Raw genomic sequence first — 22,613 nt, 5'->3', positions numbered from 1 at the left:
GCGAGTATCGCGGGTCCGCCCCTTGAAAACATTTGTCTCAGTCTTATGAAAGATACATTCTGTTTCTAGGCTATAAATTCCAACCATTCAGAAGTAAGAGTGCATTCAGACCAGCAGTTTTTTCATAAGATCTGCCTATGTGAGAAGGTCCACACTCATTTCTGGGATGTGTCACGTTAGCAATCTACTTCCAGTTTCTTGTTAAAAAGGCTGTAGCTCGTTTTAAGAAATAATATAAATGTTTAGTCTGAATAGGAGTCACATGAGTCCCAACCGCTGTCTTCCCCTACATAAGAATCTAGACCAGCTATGATGGAACAGTCTATGGGTCTATCTCATTTAGTATCCTGTTTTACACAGTGAATGATTACATGCCCTCAGAACGCTACAAGCAGCTCATCAATGCCAAAACCTCTCCCTGTTGTTCCCTCCCAGCACTCAGGGAGTAACTACCTCTGAACATGGGGGTTCTACTAATAACCACTGGTGGATCTTATCCTCCATGAATTTGACTAATGCCCTTTGTCTGATGTCAAGTAAACTAATGGCTGTGTCCTGTGACAGTTAATCTGGCAACTTAATTACTGTTTGAGTGAAGCACCAAGCAATCTGAAAGAGGTCTGCTCAGTTCAATTTTATTCAATGGGGCTTATTCTCAGGAAAGTGTTGTTAGGGTTGCAGCTGTACTTCTCCTTTGTGTTGTCCTGAGTCCCCTCCTTTTCAGCATTGTGAGTTCTGTGAGAAAGAGAGGAAAAGTTCAGTATCTACTATTCCTACCACATAATTTTATAAACTATCATGCCGTTATCTTTTTCCTGAACTAAAAAGGCCCAAAATCCATATGAAAGGTGCTCCAACCCTTCAATCATTTTGGTTATCCAGATTTCTTCACCGGCACAGTCCATAGTACTCCAAATCTGACCACAATATATCTAATTCTCATCATGGCCCAAATCAGTGGATACTTAAATCCAAAGACTGGAGTCATGAACAGACAAGACAGATTACAAACCTGAAAAATGTCCCAGGTTTGCAGAAAAACATGGGAGGGTAAAATTACAGAACCTGAGGACACTTACATGCGGAGACTGGAGTCATGAGTAGACAAGACAGATCTTTTTACAAACCTGAAAAAGCCCCAGGTTTGCAGAAAAACCTGGAAACCGCCCCCCATAATAGAAACTATGCCTGTAGCTTTAAGAAACAAACGCCCAGAGTAACTATTGCTAGGCAACCATAATAGCATTCCCAGATTTCAAGGCTTGGTTTCTGTCAGTAAAAGGCAGGGGGCGAGGGCAGGACCCTATCCAGGGAAGACTCATCAGGGCCAGGCTTGGTAGCAGCCCTTGGGTACTACATACCATGTGATTTACATGACTCACCCAGGCTTAGCTGCATGCTACTGTTTAACAGCAGCCACCCCACGAAAGCTAGCGTAATAGGAAACTCAGGTTTAAATCCCCATTCTCAAGAGTTAATTTGCAGAGGCCCCGGTCACACGGGCAGGAAACTGCGGGGGAGAAGTGTGGCTGTTTGCCCTGGGGCAAACTACTGCACGGTTACGCGATCAGACCTCCCGTGGAGGTCCTGTGGAGGTACCGTGGAGGTTCCATGGCAAGGGAGAGGTGCCGATCACAGGATAAGCAGGCGCGCAACGAAGAACCGTGCGCCGCGGCAAACTGTTTTTTTTTGTCTGTACACGACAAATGCGCATGCTCCGTTGAGTGCGTGTGCGCATCCACAGAGACTTGGACAAAAAAACCACACCTTATTTGCAAGGGGACATGGGCGGGCGCCGGATGCCACCGGAAACGTGATCAGACGCCCGCCCTTGCCCCGCAGTTTCCGGAAAGTAGTACCTCCGAGGTACTAGTTTTTTGCGACGCAGTTTCGGCTGGAAGCCTCGGTTGAGCCACGGGAGTGCTACGCTTCCCAGATGTGCTGGTGAGATCGCGCCCGGAAACTCCGCCTGTTTTCCATCTCACTTGTGTGGCTTCTGTTCTGTGTGACCGCAGCCAGAGATTGTTAAAAAATATTCTCAGACTATTGTATTAAGGAAGTTCTGAAAATAAACTGCCAGAAAACTAAAGTAGTTGTTTTCTCAACCAAAAAAAAAGGAATTATTCAGTGTTCAGATGGACCCTGAATGGGGAAGAAACCTAGCATGTGAAGGAGTTTTCATATTTGGGTATCCTTTCGCATCTCATCTAAAATGGGGGCCACACCAGTCACTGATAAGGAGAAAAGCAAAAACCTGTACTGACATTATATTAAACTTTTTCCGAAATGTAGGTGGGAACTAAGTTCCAAGTGCTGTTCAGGTCTTTAGCCTAAAAGTCATTCCTATTATTCTTTAACGGAGTGGCCATAAGGATTGTCTCAGTAAATGAAAACATTAACCATCTTCTATATTTTCTGTGAAAATGATTAAACATTCCTCGCTGTGTGGCCAGTGTGGCTCTCCGTTCAGAACTGGGCCAACCTTCCCTTGAGGCAAGGGCTTGGCTACAAGCATTTAGACTGTTCAGCAAGTCGTACTTGAGCAGCAAGGGCTACCTGACGCTCCTGAAAGAAGACTCTTATAGGTCAATGTGGTTTAAGACTGTTTTCGAGAAACTGTTGGCTCTCAGTGTTAACCTGGACACTATTCAGGCCCTGGGCTTTCATGCAGCGTTTGCTTTGGTGAGAAATCGTGTAAAATCAATTGATCACGAAAGCTCTGCTTTTAGAGCACACCATACCTGTTTTTGTGCCGTAAGGATAATTTGGGGGGAAGTGTATTTTTCCAGCAAATTGTGCTTGCTGTTTGAGCAGCAGAAAGCAGGGTGGGAATGATGTCCCTCACAGAATTGGTGAGGGAGTTGGTCTTCTGACCATTTAAGACGCTGAACTGCAGGCTGTGGAAGAGTGAGCCAAAAACACCCCTAGCAGTCGCCAAAAAAAAAAAAAATTACTCCTTTTGTCTATTGGGTAATAAGTGATTAACAACAACTATTCACTGTTAAAGATCAATGTATCATAGAGTTTGTATTGGATAAAAGGAAAGGAAATGAATCCCCATTCTTTTTGTGGAATCTCACTGGGTGACCTTGGACCAGTTACACATTCTTTGCCTAACCTACTCAGTGGGTTGTTGTGAGGATTAAATGGATGAGAGGAGAATAAGAAAAGATGCTTCGGGTCCCCACTGTGGAGAAATGTGGGTAAAAGCAAAGTAAATAATAAATATCACTGAAGGTGGGGGGGGCAGATAAAAATAGGTTAATCGGTTGATGGGAAGGAAAGAAGGAAGCCGTGAAAGTGGCTTCCAGGAGAAGGGGAAAATGAAATAGTGTGGGGAAGGTGGATCTATGGGAAAGCAAGATGACCCCCTCAAGGTCTTGTAGGTTGCCCACCACACAACTAGTCCATAGTTTTCCCAGTTAGAGGCTGCCGTGGAGAAGGAAGGAGGGAAAGCTAAAGACATGGGGGTAGATAAAAGTAAGTTGGCTGATGGGTGAAAAGGAGAAAAAGCAGCAGAAAATGAGAGGGCTATGGGGGCTTTCATGGAAGGGAAAGAGGAAATAGTGGGGGAGGGAGAAAGGAGATACCCCCCCTGTCATTTTTGCCCTGAGGAGGGACTGGTGTAGTACAACACTGCAACTTCCAGATGTTCTTGGAATTTCCCTGATCTCTGTGGGCTTTACTTGCAGAGCCCCTTGCCCTTTTAATTTGTGGAAAACATGAAAAAATGACATGTCATGTTCAATGTGTGCCATTGTACCCATGGACTTAGGCTGGGGAGAGAGAGTCGTTTTTCAGTGAGGCGAATGGGTTATGAGAGGGTTAATTTTACATCATGTGTACAGATATGTCTTTTGTTCCACTGTTGTCTCAACTCAAACAAGTTTCACAGGTTTTTGAAACAATGCAAAAAACAGCTAAACCTGTTTATTAGAGGTGAAAATGAGATGAATGTGCATACTGCAGGCAGCAATTCATTGCTGTCCTCTTTTCATTTAAGAGGTAAAATCAGCTGCTTCACAATCTTACCTCAAGATGCACATTTCGTATTGCATTGCAAATTTTGTTTGCTATTGTGGAAATTTAGCTTTTTTTTAAAAGGGGGGGGGGGGAAATTTAAGTATCCTGTCCTATACTTCCACAAGAATGAAGAATATTATGGGAAATATAGGAAAACAAGTACTGAGACATTCAGGGACAACACCTCAATGACTGTCGTAAGAGTGGTGGTCTAGAAACATAACAGTTCAGCTGTGTTGAAGTACTCAGAACTCCTTGATTTGATCATGAAACTGCAATGGAGTCACATGTAATCACCACAGTACAGAATCTTGCATGTCTCTGTCATTGGCAGCTTTATTCATCTCAAGGAGCACACAGGTCTCTTCCTTCTGCAGCCCATAAAAGGGGAGCCTTGTTTGAACTTGTGGGATGCCTTCACTGGACTGGGGTGGGTGGGTGGGGTAGTGAATGTGCATGGAAATTCTCTGTAGGTGCCTAATTTTTCATGCATGGATCTCTGTGACACCAGTTTGACCATTGTTCTTGGCTGGCCTCTCTATACTGAAAGTATCTGCAGTTTTGGACTAACATTCTTCCTGTGTCTGACTTACCACTTCCTTCCTTTATGTTGCTACTGCATCATCATGTGAGAAAAGTCAAAATTTCCCGAAGGATCTCGTCATCTCACTGTTTCTTCCCAGAATGATTTACTAGATTTCCAAGGTATCTTCCCCTCTTAACTTGCCCAGCTGTAAAGATTTAGCTTCTAACTAGAAAGCCAACAAAACAGGCATAAAAGAAGCAGCTAAAAATAGACCTTAAATAGCTTCCATGGGAGAATGATTAAGTCTGTCCCACTTGGACTTTAAAATGTCCCACAGTAACTGGTTGGTGCCGAAGTTTTTTTTGTTTTTTTTTAATAAATTCTCATTACATGAGCATTCTGTGTAAGAAACAGGGTGATATAATAGAATCCTGTTCTATACCTTTTCAGGAATGTATTCTTCCTGTATGTAGCAAAAGTTATCTTCAGGAAGAAAGGCTGAGTATATAGCCCTCTTCTTAATGTGCTGGTTTGCTACATGAAGGGAGATCTGTTGATGGGGCAAAATTCAAATTAAGGCAGCCACCACCTGCTGTTTGCAGTGTGCAGATTGACTTATTTTGTATAATGCGCACAAATCTCAGCTGAAGTGATAACAAACACACTGTACTCTTAGGGGCTCACATTTTACCTCCTCTTGGGTAATTGGTTAGAGTGAGAGAAAAAGAGAACAGCTGTATTGCAGAGGTTAAACATGTTCAGGCAGTCAAGTGATACAGCATAGGATGGCAAAAAAATTCCCCATGAACAATCAGAGAAATAATGGCTTCCGGTCTGTGGATCAGCGGTGGCGGTCATTCTCCTCGGACCTCAGGGGAGCGACTTGCACACCAGCAGTATGGAGGGGTGCTACCTCAAGTAGCACCCACACGGAGCCTTTGTGATAAGCTCCAGGCCATAGGGCTTTTGAGGGGCAGCCTCTTCGACGGCTAAATGCCGGAGAATTGAGGCTCCCCTCCGCCCTGACGGTCCTGCCGCTGTGTGGCCCTAGGGCACAAGCTGATTCGACTGGGACAAGCACTGGAGATCAAGCGGAATATCGATTACTGTGAGCGAGGTCAGAGAAATGACCAACAATGAACGTGAGTTCAAAATAAACGGAATCTTTTAAAAGTGAACCACCACCACCCGTGGGAAAAGCAGAGTGCAAAGAGGGACGCCTCTTATGCGAATGGACAGATAAGCGTAACAGGGGGCAGGGGGGGAAATGAGCAGCGGTTTTGTTTTGAGATACTTGAGCGCTGACATCGAGGTGACAATTTTTCGAGTCCGTGAGAAGCGGTTTGAAACTGTAAACAATCGTATAAAGTGGCGGCCTCACAAAGAAAGTTTAAAGCTAAACCGACGGGTAGTCAGAGCCCAAAACCGGAAGAGGGAGCAGACGTCATGAAACTGTTAGCGGATATGCTCAAGCCGGTGATGGAGCAACTCAATGGTATTAACTATTGCTCCAGCAATAGGCTCAACAGCGGATGAAGTAGTAAAAGAGATGGAGACTGCTTATAGGGCATACTCCAACTATATTAAAAAAATAGCCTGCCTGGAGAAATTGTGGTGAGATTCTCAAGAAGACAGACCAGAGATGCTATTTTAAAAGCGACTTCAGCAACTCCACTGAAAATGGGGAATATAAACATTAAAACTTTTAAAGACATTCCATTTGAAATTTGTCAAAAGAGGAAAAGCTACAAGGACTTAATTTCCTTTCTTCAAACCAGTGGAATTTCGTACAGGTGGGCGATCCCAGAGGGTGTCATCTTTAAAATCAACAACAAAAGAGAAAAGATTGACTCCATTTTTAAAGCCAAAGAATTTTTGAGACGTCAGTTGGGATTGGAGGAAGAATCCAAAGATGAAGAATCGAAATCAAGTGACTCTGCTACCTCTGGAACGGATGAGGACTCTGCTGTAGAGACGGGAGCAGGCGCAATGAAAGTTACATATGATTTCAGAGATAGAAAACCAAAGTAAAGGCAGAAGGACTCTGAAAATTGCCTTTTGAAGCAAATAACAAGAAGATGCTCAGAAAGTTCTCTCACAACAACTAACATACTAACATTGAAGCCGAGACAAACAAGAACTCTACAAGTATATTGTTGTACTCTTATTAATAACACTTAGATTAACTCGGATATGATCTCCTCCTCTTGGGTTTTTAGTATAGTGTGGTTATCTATCCTTTATCCTTAGATGTAATCCCCTTCCCTTATATTTCTTTGTAGTTTTGTAGTCTTATAAAAATAATAAAAAATATCCCTCCGGGGATTTAAAAACAACAACACAATCATAGAAATAATACTAGTCACATTTTAAAGCGATTGAAGCATTGTCAAACCCCTTAGGGAATGTAATGATTTGTTTTCGTCTCTTGCTTTGATTCATTATCTGTTATGTAACTAAACATAGTCTGAAAACATGGGTACATGGCCAACCAATCAGAATGTGTTGTTCTTCAGTGTTTGCTCAACCATTGGTTGCATTCAGAGTGCACAAAATTGTTTGCTTTCATGCGCCCTCTTGCTCTCCTGTCTTCCGTTCTTTTGTGCAACATTTGATTGAAAACTTCCCGTACTGGGGAGCCTTTAGTTTCCTGTCAAGTCCCAATGCAAGCATATTGGCAAATATGATTGTGTTTTCATCCCACAAACCAGGATTCTAAACCATCCCAGTTTAGAATCCTGATTTGGGAAAAGGAAACAATCCAGTTTGATGGAAGGCTTTCTCAAAACAGGAAGCCGTTTTTTGTGCTCTGTGCATGAGAAGGGAGCACATATGCACACTAGGCAAGCTGTATTTGTACCGGTCATGAACAAATAGAGGCTTGTTGCAGCATCTGAATGTAGCCATTTTGTTCAGACATTTCAGTCAAGTTCATTTTAATAGAAAATGAGAGTTCTACCTATGGTTACCTCCCACTGGTAATTCATGTGGCCCCCTACCACTTCAAGGGGCAGTGAGAGAAAAATAAAAACCATCAGTGGTACATGTTTCATGACATCACTTTGAGGGGAAACCCGGAAGTGACAGTGGGTAGCTCTAAGAATGGTCAGAAACAATATGGCAGAACCAAAGAATTTCGTGTGATTTCCAGAACTATTTGCTTTCATTTACAGTTTTCGCCCCCAAAAAGTGTTGTCATGACACACATGATGCCATGTGCCCTCCCATGTAACAACCCCGCCCCCCCCAAGCTCCCACCCATTTGCTAGGTACAGCCCAGCAACCCTCTTTTCATGTGAAGCTTTTCTGTCTTCACATTGGGTACCTCAACTAAATGCTACTAATCTGAACTTTGCCATCTCTACGGATGCTAAATGAAATGTATTACTTTGCACTATTGTTTTAAAAAAGCATACTCTTTTACACTAATCATTTGATAACAGTGTCCTTTATCAGTATGTATTTTTGTAGGACAAGATCCAGCCAGAACTGAACATTTATAGGATCCATTATTTCAAGGAGCGCAGGTTCTTAAATCTCTGCTCTGCAGGACCTTGCCCTAAATTTTTAACTGTCTCATAAAAACATCACAGTACAGTTCCATTTCTGTCCTGCCAGCCTTAGCTATAAATAGCATATTTCAAAATCTTTTGTCCATAATTTACAATAGATCTTTAAGCCTAAACAGAAGATAAAAAATAATGTCATCTTTACAATCTATCAGGGAGGAAGCAAAGCCAATATTTACAGAGAAATTCAAGGGATTATTAAAACAAAATTTTAATTACTCTCTATTGACTTTTTTAGGGGGGAAATGTAAATACCACAGGCAGAAGGAGAGTGGGCACAATATGCTGATGTTACAGAAGAAATTCAAACATTGGAAATGCCTGTGGCTGCGCATTAGGCCCTTGATTTATTTGTTTTTCTGTTGAGGGCAATCTATAGCCTTTTTCTCAAGCAACAAAGGACTGTGTACTTACTATTTAAACAATTTCTACAGGTGCTTTCTGACCCATTGAATTAAACTAACATAGAGCTATTCACATTTAAAGGATGGTGAGTAACATTATATGCAATTTATGTTGGTGCTTTCATAGTTCAAAGCATTTCACATGCATTGGGACATTAATCCTTACAACAGCCTGTGTAAAGTTAGACCATTATCATCCCCATGTTGGGGGTCCTGAGAGAGACTGGCGTGCCTACAGCCATCTAATGGGTTTATGACTGAAGTGAAATTTGAACCGGTGACCTTCCAGATCACAGCTGATTCCCTTCCTCACTATGCCAGGGCCAGAGGTACTGGCCATTGTCCCCTTAAGAGTCTCTTGATTCTTAGCTGAGACTGTGTGTAACTGTTGTCCGGCAGTCCTTAGCTGAAGTGAAATTTGAACCGGTGACCTTCCAGATCACAGCTGATTCCCTTCGTCACTATGCCAGGGCTTAATCCCTTGCCCCATCCCACCCACACATAGGGTTAAACCCCTCCAGTTGGCACCTGGAGATCTCTCGCCATTACAGCTGATCTGCAGATGATCGAGATCAGTTCCCCTGGTTGCTTTGGAGGGTGGACTCATTGGCATTTCACCACACTAACATCCCTCCCCTCCCCAAACCCCACCCCTTAAAACGCCAGGTATTTCCCAACCCAGAGCTGGCAACCCTATGCACATGTTACCACTTCCTTACCCTCCTCTCTGTGTAAGTGTCTTTCCTTGTTTTAGGATGGCCTTTGCCTACAAGCAGTGTTCCCTCTAAGCTGAGTCAGTGTGAGATAGCTCGCAGTTCTTTAGTCTCCAGCTCACACATTTTTGTCTTAGCTCAGGAAGGAGGGCTCCAGAGCAAACTAATTTGTACAGGAACCAAACTGCTCGCTCACAACTTTAATGCCAGTCGCTCAGAAAGTAGACTTTTTGCTCACAGGACTCCACAGCTTAGAGGGAGCGTTGCCTGCAAGTATATACATGTGTGTTTTATACATAGTTTGGTTCTTTCTGGAAGCCTTAATTTTAAGAATAAATTACTTAATTAAGATATATTTTATTTGGTTCATAACGGCTGTCAGGTTCTTAGAAGCCTTTAAGAGTTTCTTAAAAAGTTGCTTTAAGAGTTTCATAAAAAGACTTGAAAGTTCAAGGAAGAGCACTTCATACAGAAGGGGGTGGGGAAGCCAAGCAGAAGTTCCAGCTGTTATTCCAGGCAATAAATTCAAAGAGTGAGGCTGGGTGTGATCAGCATGTGATCTGCTTTCAGAAGCCAGGGCACGCAGCAAGCAAGAGTGCAGGCACGTTTGGCATGGAGGAGGGAGCCACAGGGACTGTGCACAGTAGAAAACCTGAAGCTGACTTTTGTGGGCTTACTAGGTTAGCATTAGCAATTGAATTGAAGGAATTGAAGATGAGAAACAGGCCTGATTGGCTTGTTTGAGTGACAGCTGGTACACAAGAATTTGATCGGCCTGTTTGAAGATAATGAAGGCAGCCCTTTGCCTAGATTATAGCTCTGGGTACTTGATTGGATCAAAATAGCAATATAATTCTCAACATGGCCCCATCTGTGGATACTGAAATCCAGAGACTGGAGCTATGGACAGACATGAGAGCTCTTTCTACAGGTTTGCAGAAAAAATTGAAATCTTTTAAAAAAATTAATTGGAGGGTTAAAACCCTCCAAAATTACAGAAGCAACAGCTGTAGCTTTAAGAAATAACTGGTCTCACTGGCTGCTGTCAGGCAGCTACAATTGTATTGCCAGGATTCAAGCCTTAGTTTCAGTCAGTAAAAAGCAGAGGGAGGGGGCAGGGCCCTTTCCAGGGCTGTTTAAGCATCATCAGGGCTAGGCCCACCAGCAACCACCAGGTGGCTTGCAACAATCCAACTTGCACTACTCACCCTGGCCTGGCTACTTGCTACTACTCACCACTAGCCACCCCATGAAGCCCAGTGTGGTATAGTGGTTAGAGTTTCAGATTATGATCTGGGAGACTCAGGTTCATATCCCTGTTTTGCTGTCAAAGATCACTGGATGACATTGGGCCAGCCACACACACTCAGCCTAACCTACTTCACAGGGTTGTTGTGAGGATAAAATGAAGGTGAGGAGAAAAAGAAATTTTTTTGGGGGGGGTCCCAATTGGGGAGAAAGGTGTGGTATAAATGAAGTAAATAAATCAGAAATATAGCTGAAGATGAGAGGCAGATAAAAGGTAGGTTGGTGAGTGGGTGGAAAGGAGAGAAGGAAGCAAAGAAAGTTGATGAGATGGAGGCTGCCAGGAGGAGAGAAAGAGGACACAGTGTGCAGAGAGGGGTCTTTGGGAAAGTGAAGTGACCCCTGAAAGACCTTGCAAGTTTGTTACTGTGAAACTGGACCCAGCATGGCTGGTACTCCACAGCTAGGCCCAGCTCAGCCAGCATCATGCAACAGGACCCAGCCCAGTGACTGGCACCACACCGTTCAGCTAGAGATTTCCCAAGGAGAGGCTGATACAGGGAGGAAATGAGGGAGAACTGAACACCGGGGCAGATATGGCTGGTGGGTGGAAAGGAGAAAAGGAAGCAGGAAAAGAGGAGAGGCTATGGGACTCTCAGGGATTCCGAGAAAGAAGAAATAGTGGGAGAGGGGGAAATCAGAAGCCCCCACAAGCCCTTGTAGGCCCCCTGATTGTACAATATAATAGCCATTATACATTGGCTGTTTTGGGTTGGGTTTTATCTATAGGAATCTTTTCAAAGTTTGCATACCATAGCTCTTTCCTTGATTAGCCAGCAAGTGTTGTGACAAACCCTGCCCTAAATTCCTTGAGCCAGCCCACCTTCATTCTTGAGTATTCCACATCCAGCCAATAAAATAGAGCCATATTGGTTTGGACAACAGTGTGAGCATGGGATTTCTAATACAGATAATAGTGAACATCAAATAGTACTCAATATTCATTGAATGATCCAGCCAAACTTAATAATTATGAAGTACCATTGATTTAAATAGAAGCAGTTTACTCTTATGCTGAATTCTCCCACTACAATCAATGTGACACAATTATGCTTAAACCTGGGCTGGTTTAAGGCATGTATTTCCATTAGCAAACATGAGTTGATCTAGCATTAGCCTATAATCCTTATAAAAGACTAAGAGTATAAAATTATAATCTGACCTGCCATTTATTTATTTACATCATTTATATGTACCTTTGGGGACCCACAGCACCTTATATCCTTCTCCTCTCTGCCATTTTATCCTCAAAACAACCCTGTGAGGTAGCTTAGTCTGAGAGTATATGACTGGCCCAGGGTACATAATTATCACAAACATCCATGACAGAGTCAGGATTGGAGCCTCCCAGAGCCTAGTCTGTCTAACCACCACACCATACTGCCTCTCTGTTCTATAAATTCAGTATTCTGTTACTTGCTCCCAGGATCCTGTAGTGTGCAATAAAAATGAGGGTCGAGTTGGCAGATGTATCTAGAAGGCTAATGAGATCAGTTAGAGCATACCAAATTCACAGGTGCCATTTAACATGCTTTTCACTCCTCTCCGCTCTTGGTGTAGATGTGTTCACAAAAGAGGCAGTTCTGAATATGTTGTTGGCCAAAGTTATATTTCTCTGGACCCGATATCAATTTGTAACTGTCACACACACACCCTCTCCTAGGCTAACATTTTCATGAGATATTAAAGGAATAATTATCTGCTTTATGAATGAAACGACAGAAACAGGGCTATTTTGGGGCAGGAACGCACAGGAACGGAGTTCCGGCTGGCTCCCAAGTTGGCCAAGCCCAGCAGGAACTCATTAGCATAATAGGCCACACCCAACAGCAGAAACTCATTAGGATTGGCTACATTAGGGATGTGTGGCCTAACATGCAAAGGAGTTCCTGCTACAAAAAAAGGCCCTGGGTTTTGACAACAGACAAGGTAAACAGAATAACAAGCAAAAGGTGGGTGTGGCTGGATAACCACACTTCTGGTAACATGGGGGTACGGCCTAATGTGTTAATGAGCTGTGCTGTCAGGGGTGTGGCCCAATATGCTAATGAGGTCCTGCTGTTGGGTGTGGCCTATTATGCTAATGAGTTCCTGCTGGGCTTTTTCTACAAAAAGAGCCCTGGACAGAAATATGCCATATCATGGTAACAGGCTTTCGGCTCCAATGGGGCACCTTTGGACTTCTTATGGGCCCCATAATATGTACCCATCTTCCACCCCAGTGTTTGGACTCAGCTAACATCAGGTTCAGAGCTGGTCAACAGTCATGCAGGCAGGTTGATTTACAATCAGATCTCAGTGTTTCTTGACTTTACAATAGACATGTAATGTCAGCCCCAGTTCTAATTTTCAGCAGTTTCTTCAGATGTAGGAAAAGAGTTTTCATAATAGTTTTCACAGACCACACACACACAATTCAGATGACAATATAGATCCTCCTAACACAGAGAAAGACTGATATAAAGTTAAACAAGCCCCACCACATCTGTATATGTAAGAAAGAGCTAATGGTTTTATGTTTTCACGAGATAATCTAACGTGGTCCCAGCAATGGCACTTAAGTTCACCTGAGGACTTGTGCTGTATTTCCCACCTATGCCATTCTGCTCACACAACCTGCAAATCAGAGTCTGTTTTGTTCTTAGGTCTGTTTTTAGCCACACCTTATTGGCAAACTCATTTTTATACAATGTGCTGAGAGAGAGAGAGAGAGAGAGAGAGAGAGAGAGAGAGAGAGAGAGAGAGAGAGAGAGAGAGAGAGAGATGCACAAGACACTGTATTTAAAAATGCATTTATTGTATGGCATCCTCACAACTGCCCAGGAAATTTTTATTTGTTCTTCTTCTCAGGGCCTTGTTTGTTCAAAATATTCTGGATTGCCAGGACCAAATGTCAGTGAGGTACACTCAGTCAACTATTGAACAATGAAAACTGGCTGAGTTTCAGCATGGTATTAATAAGTTAGGCACTTCATACTGAAGCTATTCTTAATGACAAAGCTGCAGTACAATAAAGCAGGGACCATACTTTCAAATGAATGGACCAAAACAGGAAGCTCAGCACACCTCCAGTATCTTTTAATTATACCATTCACCGCTCGAGACCTAAATGTAACATTTTAGTACAATGCAACAATTAAATTTTTTAAATAAATAATTTGCCAGTAATTGAAGGAACCTGTGAACATTATTACACACCTGTGTGCATTAGATCCTGTTAGATCTATTTACATGCATGTGGTTGACAGTCATTCAATGGGCAGTTTTGGTTGCTTACAGCAGCTCAAGTCTGTTTGCCAAATTACCTTCCATGCGTACAGACAGCTGTACATAGTGTATATTAAACCCTTCACTGCTCGACACCACCTAGCCCCACTCCAACACTAATTGTTTAATGAAGAATGAACAAAACCAGGAGATTATTTAAAAATAAACATTGGATTTTCCCTCCCCCCCATTTGGCACTCACTTGTGTCTTTCTGTTCAGTGTTAAAGGCTGCCAGTATGTCTGGATCTACACCAGTTGGTACATCTTTTTGTACACTTTTGTACATCCCTATGGGAGTCATAGTTTTCTACCACAACCACCCTGTATCATAAAAATGCTCCCTCCCCCGAAAATATTTTAAAAATATAAATACTTTTTGCACATGGAGCGCACACAGACAAAAGCAAGAGATTTTAAGAAGTGCCCTAATCAGATATAAATTCCGCCACATATTCATGGTCTCCTAGAGGTGTTCTCTTCTGTTTGGTGCTAAAGTCAGGTGATGAACAGGAAGGACAAGATGAGGCTCATCTTGAGAGCTATCACAGCTGTCAAAAACAATGTTTGCCTGTCAAAACATGTTTGCCACCATGTTCTCACTATCCAAGAGACCATCCAGTTTCCCTAAAATGTCTCATTTAAAACCGCATTGAGAGCAATTACATGCATAGCATGTGGCATATAAGGAAATTCTTTATGTTGAGTTGACCTATGGGTCTATCTGGCCCATGGTCAGATTAGCAGCAGCTCTCAGAAACATGGATCTTTCACCACTCCCCAGGAGTTTAACAGGTGATGTGAGGACCTGTGAAAGGCACCTGCTCTGCCACTGAACTAGTATGCCTTATTTTAAAATTGTGTCAGATTTTATTTTATTAATCCATCTTTCCTGTTATATCTAGGTATAATAATTTCAATATCCCCCACCCGCAAAAAATAGCTATTATGAAAAAGACAGGTCACATTTTTCAATATTGTTTTGCTCTGTAAGTTCAATTATTTTTTTAAAAGAAGCTTTTACACACTAGTGCATCATAATTGCTTTCAGTGTGTTGTATTAATTTCTTATTTCACAGGACAATAGCTGAGGTTCATTAAAAGCATAATTGGCACTATAAAGCAGTCACATTTAAAGACAAAAATGCAAGAAAAATGTTTGCATGCTAACTTCAAGTCTGAAATAGTTCACTAATAGCTGCTCTGTGATGGAAAATGCACATTCATGGAAAACATCTCTGGCTTTGTTCTCATTGAAATGAAGGGAAACTAGGCAAAAATAAATACATCCTTTATTTTACATGGTGCCCATTCATTTCAGTTGGGCAGGGGCAGGGGGCAGTCCTAGTGGGTTATGCCATGAAGGAAGAGCCAGGTGATTATTAAGGGTGTGCATTTGGCAGAAGCTGAGCCAAATATATACCTGAATAAGGCTTTATTGACATTATTCGAGCACATATTTAGCCAAATGTGATTCTCTAATGTGTATTTGGCAGCCAATTAGAGAATCCCAAATAGATATAGGATTCCCAAATTTATTCGGCTCCATTATACCCTATGGGGCCATTGTAGTCAATGGCAAATCTCTCCTAGAGTATATTCAGGGGCCGGGGGGGGGGGTTCCTTGGAGAAATGCTGCCCTTCAGTTTGTACTTCTGATATTCTCACATTTAACCTTAGTCCATTTGGTTTCTTGGCAGTGCCACAGTGGCACTGGTTCTTCAGGGTTCTGCTGCTGGCATAGCAAACAATACCCCCCCCAAAAAACTTCACTTTCTACTGCAGAGATTCTTTGGGAGATTCTCTTCTTTGCTGGGCTTGTGCTATTTTCCCCACCATTGGAAAATAGCACAAGCTATTGGAAACAATGGTGGGATGGGGGCGCCCTTTTTGAGTGCCTCTAGAATTGGACCCCCTGGTCCATCTTTTTGAGACTTGGGGGTTCTTTTGGGCAGAGACTCCAGCAGCTACACTGCAAATTTGGTGCATTTGTCCCCGACCCCCAACCCCCGCCCCCCCCCCCCCCCCAGGCCCCTGAATACACCCTAGGAGAAATTTGCCATTGACTACAGTGGCCCCATAGGGTATAATGGAGCCGAATAGATTCAGGAATCCCAGATATTTCCCAAATAGGGTCCATACTGATCTTGATATTTGGGGATATTGGGGTATGCTAAATGTATTCGGATCAGAGAATCCAAAATCCGAATAATAACAAATATTTTTTTTCTTTGCATTCTCCTAGTCATGATGCTTCTTCACTTGCAAGAACCTCTTTTCAATTAGATGGCCACTCATGCATGTGTTTTCATTGTGGCACAGATATTGTACAAATTGTGTATGCAGAGGCAGATCTTTCCTACCTTTTTCTTTCCCCAGTCCTCCTAACTGCAGCCCTCCATGTTGCGTGGCATTTTGCCCATGAAAATGCCATGAAGTCCTAGAATCAAATTTCCAGGACTCATTGGAGGTGCCTTGGGAAGGGAAAGGTGAAGAAAGCTGCCTCCACAAGTACAGGATCCCTGAGTGGTGGCCTCCTTGGGAGCTCGTATGATGAGAATGTGGGCTATATTAAATGAATAGTACTCTTACAATGATCCTTATATGCTAAAAGGGTTTACCATAAAGCAATGGAAGTCATGCAAAGATGAATTTCAGAAAGCTGTACTGAAGATTGCCTTAGGAGTAACCAGCTCATTAGATAAGGGTGGCAGTTATCATAGAAGCTGCTTTTCTCCTCTTCTCGTCTTCTTACTTGAATGTGAGCCATTCCCTCCGCCCCCAGTGCAAAACCTCACAAATTGGATAGTTCTGGTATCACTCTGGTTGTTACCAGGTTGCCAGAAATTACTTAAATCTCCTTACAATCTCTTCCCCATTATCTGTTGATCAATACTGTGTATCAGAAACATGGCACAAAGTGGTAAGGTCAGTAGACAGTTGGTATTGCAACTGAAAAGAAAAGCTGGCTTATTTTAAAGGAAATTAAAATTCACATAGTATATAAACATAAGAAAATATTTTTAAAATAAGATAAAAGTCATTACAAATACAAAGTTCTTTAGGCAAATGCCTTAAGTAAATTGGGATATAAGATGGGGTTCTCAAAATTTTCAGTTTGGCAGGAGTTCCTTGTATACAGGCAATTTTAAAAGTTTTCATAATAGTGTCAGTCTCATGCTATCTGTGTTCCAGCTGCTCCAGGTAAACATACAATTTACCTGGGCATCAGGAAGAGAGACTTAGGAGGCAGAAAGAGAAATGAACTTGTCAGCAATCCTAAAGATAGACTCAGGTGGGTAGCCATGTTGGTTTGAAGCAGCAGAACTAAATTCGAGTCCAGTGGCACCTTTAAGACCAACAAAGTTTTATTCAAGGTATAAGCTTTCGTGTGCATGCACTCTTCTTCAGATACACTGAAATGGAAGTTACCAGTCCATATATATAAGTAGAGGATGAGCAGCAAATTAGCATACAATGTAAGGAAGATGTTTAACAGATTCAAGGACCAAAAAGGAATAACAAGCTTAGTTTATATGGTTACCATTTGTTTGGGTTAATTCCAGGGGAAAACATAGTGAAGGAAATAAATATATCAAAATTGGAGATTGATGGGCAGATGTACCCTTCTTAATTGTAGAATGCAATCCTAAGTATAATTGACCTGTTTAGGATAGTTCTGTTTGATGTCTTTATACAGAGAATACTCCTTTATTGGCAAAAATTCTCAATTTCCCTCCCAAGAAGGCATTACACATGATGAAGTCATATGGATTAACATTTCAAAGTGGGAGTCCCCAATATGGTGATCAGAGACGTCTGGAATCCTCAACTTGTTCCCCTTGTGTGATGGACTCCAGATGAAGGAAATTGAGTAGATTGGCAAACAGGCTGCTAGCAAATAGGGATTTGGATCAAATGAACATAAGAAGAGCCCTGCTGGATTAGATCATTGGTCCATCTAGTGCAACATCCCGGCCAGGTTAAGATTCTGAGATTTCAGCGATCTAGTCAGTACAGGCAATTTTCAGCAAAGATGGCAGTAAAATATGGTTTAGATAAAGTTTCATATTTAAACCTGACCAAGTCCAGTTGAAGATTTCTCTCATTAGCATGAACCAAACATCTATCTAAAACCTTGGAGACATACTATCAGTCAGGGTAAACTCTAGCAGGCTAGATGGATCAAAGGTCTGAGTCAGCATAAAGTACGTATCACACAACCTTCAAAAGTTGACGTTCACAGCAGGACACTTGGGTGTCATCTGGCAGTTTCCATGCTTCCTGCCATGAATTCCGGCAGTGAGTAGCCAGGCAGAAAGGATGTCTCCTACAGCACTGAAGCAGAGAATCTGTGATATGGAGTGTTGCTACTTGGGTATTGGGTTCTCTGTCATTAATCTTCTTAAGTTGTGACTGTACATTCCACTCTGCTATTACAGTCCACTTATAAACAGGGTCATAACATACATTATGTTAACTAGGGTTGTTTTCAAGAATCTTGGTTGCCACTGAGTTTACATGATAAGGCTGTTGAATCTGCAGTATAAGCCTGGTGAAGAACAGCTGAATGGCCGCCATGCCTCGTTGCATGAGGCACAATGTGATACCATCAATTTAATCTTGCACTTATTAAAATCAGGTTTGAAATCCTTCTGGTGCTCAATAAGAGCCTAGGTGGAGGAACCTGTAGAGCATACCACTTGCCTACATTTGTTCTGTTTCAAGCAGTTCCTGACTTGTGAACAGAATAAACATTGATTTTTTTTAACAGATACCATTGCCATGATGATGATGAAAGCAATTACACTTAAACCCTTGAAGCAACTCCTGCTTGCCTTTTTAGAAGCTCTCCATGCTATTAGCTCAATAGAGATGATTTATCTTTTGCGTCAAGGGTGGTTACAGGAGCTTGGAAGGCTGGATCAGCTTCTGCCGTCCTCGTGCTTACAGGGCAATCCTGAACAGTTGCACCCTATGAAGCCACAGAAGGATGCAATCCTGTTTACAATTGTAGTGCAGTTTTCTTTGCTTGTTTGTCAGTTTTGCTGAACTAGTGTTAATTCAAGGTGGCAAAAGGTCAGTGTTTTGCAGAACACTTGCACCATTTGAAATGTACAAACCTGAGCAAATACAGACTTTGAAATTCATTGTGAGCAATGTCAATATCAAAGATCAACCTGGTATTACTTGGCTTCATTTTTTTAAAATTCAATTTAAGAAATGTCATTTGCTCATCTGAATGTGACTTGTTTTATTTGGATTTTTGTTTTCTGGACAAAATCTGGCCATGCCGTCATCAGCTCTTGACGGCTTTGGAAAGCTTCTTTGGAATTTGCTGGTTCAGCATGTCTTACACTTGGTCCCTTCACTATTTTTGCGGAGGCTAAAACACGCTTTCTCCCTCCCTCCCTCCCTCTCCCCCCCTTTACTATTTTTGCAGAGGCTAAAACACACTTTCTCCCCACCCTCTCTTTCACACATACACACACACCAACAAATGCACTGTATCATTAGTGTATCTCTTTGCTTCCCACTACTTGCTAGCCTGGCGTGATCTGGTCCATGGGGTTGCAAAGAGTCGGACTCGACTGTGCGACTGAACAACAACAACTTGCTAGCAGAAATGCCTCTTCATATCTGCTCTCCAGCCTTTTGGATGAATTGGTCAGCAGATGGTGCTCTAGCTCTCCTGCCCCCCCCTCTCTTAAAAGTGCCGGAACAGTCATATTCAGGAATGTGCTTAGTTATCACTACCTTCAAATTTATGCATAAAATAGTCTGATATGAGAACGTGAAACGTTTTATAAATGAATAAAGCTGGCTGCTGTTTTTACAACCGTATCTACTCACACACATCCCTGTTATTATGGTTTCTAGAGATCCCCCTGATTTTATACCTCTTTGGCCTCATTTCCATTACATGGTTCTGGGGAGGACTGCACATGGCTTACAGGCATCTATGGATATTGGTCTTCTTTGTCATTTTCAACTGCCTGCAGGTATGTACCTTGTCTCTCTTCCTTACTGAAAATCAAAGTGCTTGAACTGTTTTCAGCATGCCTAATGCTGCAAACTTAGAACAAAAAGTCTGGGCAGATCAGCTTTTGATATCTACAGATATAAAACAACAATGTTTAGTTAACTGTATTGTGATTCTAATAAATGCAGTTTAAGTTTATGAGGAAAAAACAGCACATCCAGTGGTGTGATGTGTTGTGTAAGGTTGCCCAACTCCAGGTTGGGAAATTCCTGGAGATTTGGAAGGAGAGAGAGCTCAGTGAGATATAATGCCATAAAATTCACTCTCCAAGGCAGCCATGCTCTCCAGGAGAATTGATCTCTGTATTCTGGAGATCAGTTGTAATTTTGGGAAATCTCCAGGCGCATCTGGAGGTTGGCAACCTGAGTGTATGATTGTTGTTTGTTTGTTTGTTTACTAGGAATAAGGCTCATTGTGGAAATAAATACAATGAGCTCTAGAAAGAGGCTCTGGGCAGGTGCCCCGGCCTTTGGCACTCAGTGTCAATTTGCTGTGGCGACCTCAGCAAGGTATAATGACATCGTCCACCATTTTCTCCAGAGGAACTGATCTCTGCCACCTGAAGAACAGTTGTAATTTTGAGTGATCGCCAGTCCTCACCTGGAGATTGGCAACAATGGTTCCCCAGGAGGGAATGGCTGGTTTGGAGGGTGGAGTCTATGGCATTGTACCTGTCTGAGGTCCCACCCCTCCTCAAACCCCACCCTCTCCAGGCTCCTCCCCTCAAATCTCCAATAATTTCCCAACCTGGAGTTGGCAACCCTATCTCCTTCCCAGCCAAACATCAACCTACTTTTATCTGCCCCTCTGACTTCAGCTTTCCATCTCCTCCCCCCTCTCTTCTGGAGAGCAGTTGTAATTCTGAGTGATCTCCAGCCCCCAACTGGAGATTGGCAACAATGGTTCCCCAGAAGGGAATGGCTGGTTTGGAGGATAGAGTCTATGGCTTTGTACCTGTCCAAGGTCCCACGCCTCCTGAAACCTCACCCTTTCCAGGCTGCATCCCTCACATCTCCAGGAATTTCCCACCTGGAGTTGGCAACCCAATCGCCTTCTCAGCCAATCAACCTACCTTTATTTCCCCCTCACTCTTCAGCTTTCCACTCCCCACACACCTGCAGCCTCTACTGTGCTCTGAAGCCCTGACTGCAACGTCACACTGGCTGTTATACGGGGGCCATCTCAGCAGGATATAAGGACACAGAGTCCACCATTTTCTCCAGAGGAACTGATCTCTGCCATCTGGAAAGCAGTTGTAATTCTGAGTTATCTCCAGTCCTCACCTGGAGATTGGCAACAACAGGCACAAAGGGGAAATGTATTTTACCTCAGAACACATTTTACCTCAGAACAGCAACAGCAAACTGTTTAGAATGTTAGAGGCTTAGAATGTTAGAGGCAAAGGCCAGTCAAGCCGCATATGCACGACCTCTGTGTTCCAAGGCAAAGGCCAATGAGGCTGCATATGCAAATAACCTCTGTGTTCTGACTGGCTATGGGAGGGAGAGGAACAGCAAACTGTTTAGAATGTTGGAGGCGAGACTCCTGCAATGCAGCCTGTGGATAGGGACAGATTCTGAGTGACACACCAGGGCGCCAACCAATTCGGGAGCATGTGGAATGTTCTGGAGAGTGCCACCACCAAAAGGCTTTTATATATAAGGAGAGATTTATTCAATTTATACCCCGCCCTCCCCACCTCAGGGCAGCTTACATAAAAACACATATATAAATACAATTAAAATCAGTCATAAAACTAAGATTAATACCTGAAATGTTGGAACAGGGTTCAAATAAAGTGCGAGAGCAGAAATTTCAAATTAAACAGTATTGCTTAGGTGATAGTCATGATGGTATTCTTACACCAGCTCAGTTGATTCGTGTGTATGTGCGGTGGACCCAGGGTGTAAGTTGTACGTCAGGGCACAGGGTCACTTCTCAGATGTTTACTGCAGCTCCTAATCAAAGGCCTGGTGGACAAGCTCCATCTTGCAGGCCCTGCAAAACGGTAAGAGGTTCCACAGGGCCCTGATCCCTTCCGGGAGCTTGTTCCACCAGTATGGAGCCGCCACTGAGAAGGCCCTGGCCCTGGTTATTGCCAGCCTAGCATCTTTGGGGCATGGATGGGCCAGCCGATTTTGGATCCCTGAACACAGTGCTCTCTGGGGAACATATGGTGAAAGGCGGTCCCTTAGGTATCCTGGACCCTGACCATAAAGGGCTATAAAGGTCAAAACCAGCACCTTGAAGCAAATCCGGTATGCTATTGGCAACCAGTGCAATTCTTTTAGCACAGACTGGATATGCTCGCACATAGAGAGACCCATCAGCAGCCTGTCTGCAGCATTCTGCACTAGCTGTAGCTTCTGGATTTGAGACAAGGGCAGCCCCATGTAGAGAGCATTACTGTAGTCTAATCTCGAGGTGATCATCACATGGATCACTGTTGCCAAGTCATTGCGTTCGAGGAAGGGAACCAACTGCCTGATCAGCCGAAGATGATAAAAGGCCAACCTGGCTGTGGCTGCTACCTGGGCCTCTGTTTTTAAAGAGGCATCCAAGAGCTCTCCCAAGCTCCTAACCTCCAACGCTGGCACCAACTGTGCCCCATCGAAGTTCGGGAGTGGGATCCCTACCCTCAGGCCACTCCGGTTCAGGCACAGGACCTCCGTCTTCATCAGATTCAGTTTCAGTCAGCTCAGTCTAAGCCAGCCAGACACAGCTGTCCAGATCTTCTGGCGTACAGTTAGACAGGCCACCCAACA

General features: G+C 43.1%; 1 protein-coding gene across 1 annotated transcript in view; it reads left to right on the top strand.

The window, feature by feature from the left end:
• The window catches only part of ADGRV1 (adhesion G protein-coupled receptor V1), a 373,937-nt gene that overhangs the window by 316,400 nt on the left and 34,924 nt on the right, over positions 1 to 22,613 (top strand). The window contains exon 84 of the mRNA XM_015427126.1: positions 19,686 to 19,807. Coding sequence (XP_015282612.1) covers positions 19,686 to 19,807 — 122 coding nt within the window. The remainder of the gene's footprint in view (positions 1 to 19,685; positions 19,808 to 22,613) is intronic.

Source organism: Gekko japonicus, unplaced genomic scaffold (assembly GCF_001447785.1).
Source record: "Gekko japonicus isolate JY-2015 unplaced genomic scaffold, Gekko_japonicus_V1.1 scaffold573, whole genome shotgun sequence".
Lineage (NCBI taxonomy): Eukaryota > Metazoa > Chordata > Lepidosauria > Squamata > Gekkonidae > Gekko > Gekko japonicus.
The sequence above is the reverse complement of the archived record's forward strand: the minus strand, read 5'-3'. Positions and strand labels throughout refer to the sequence as shown.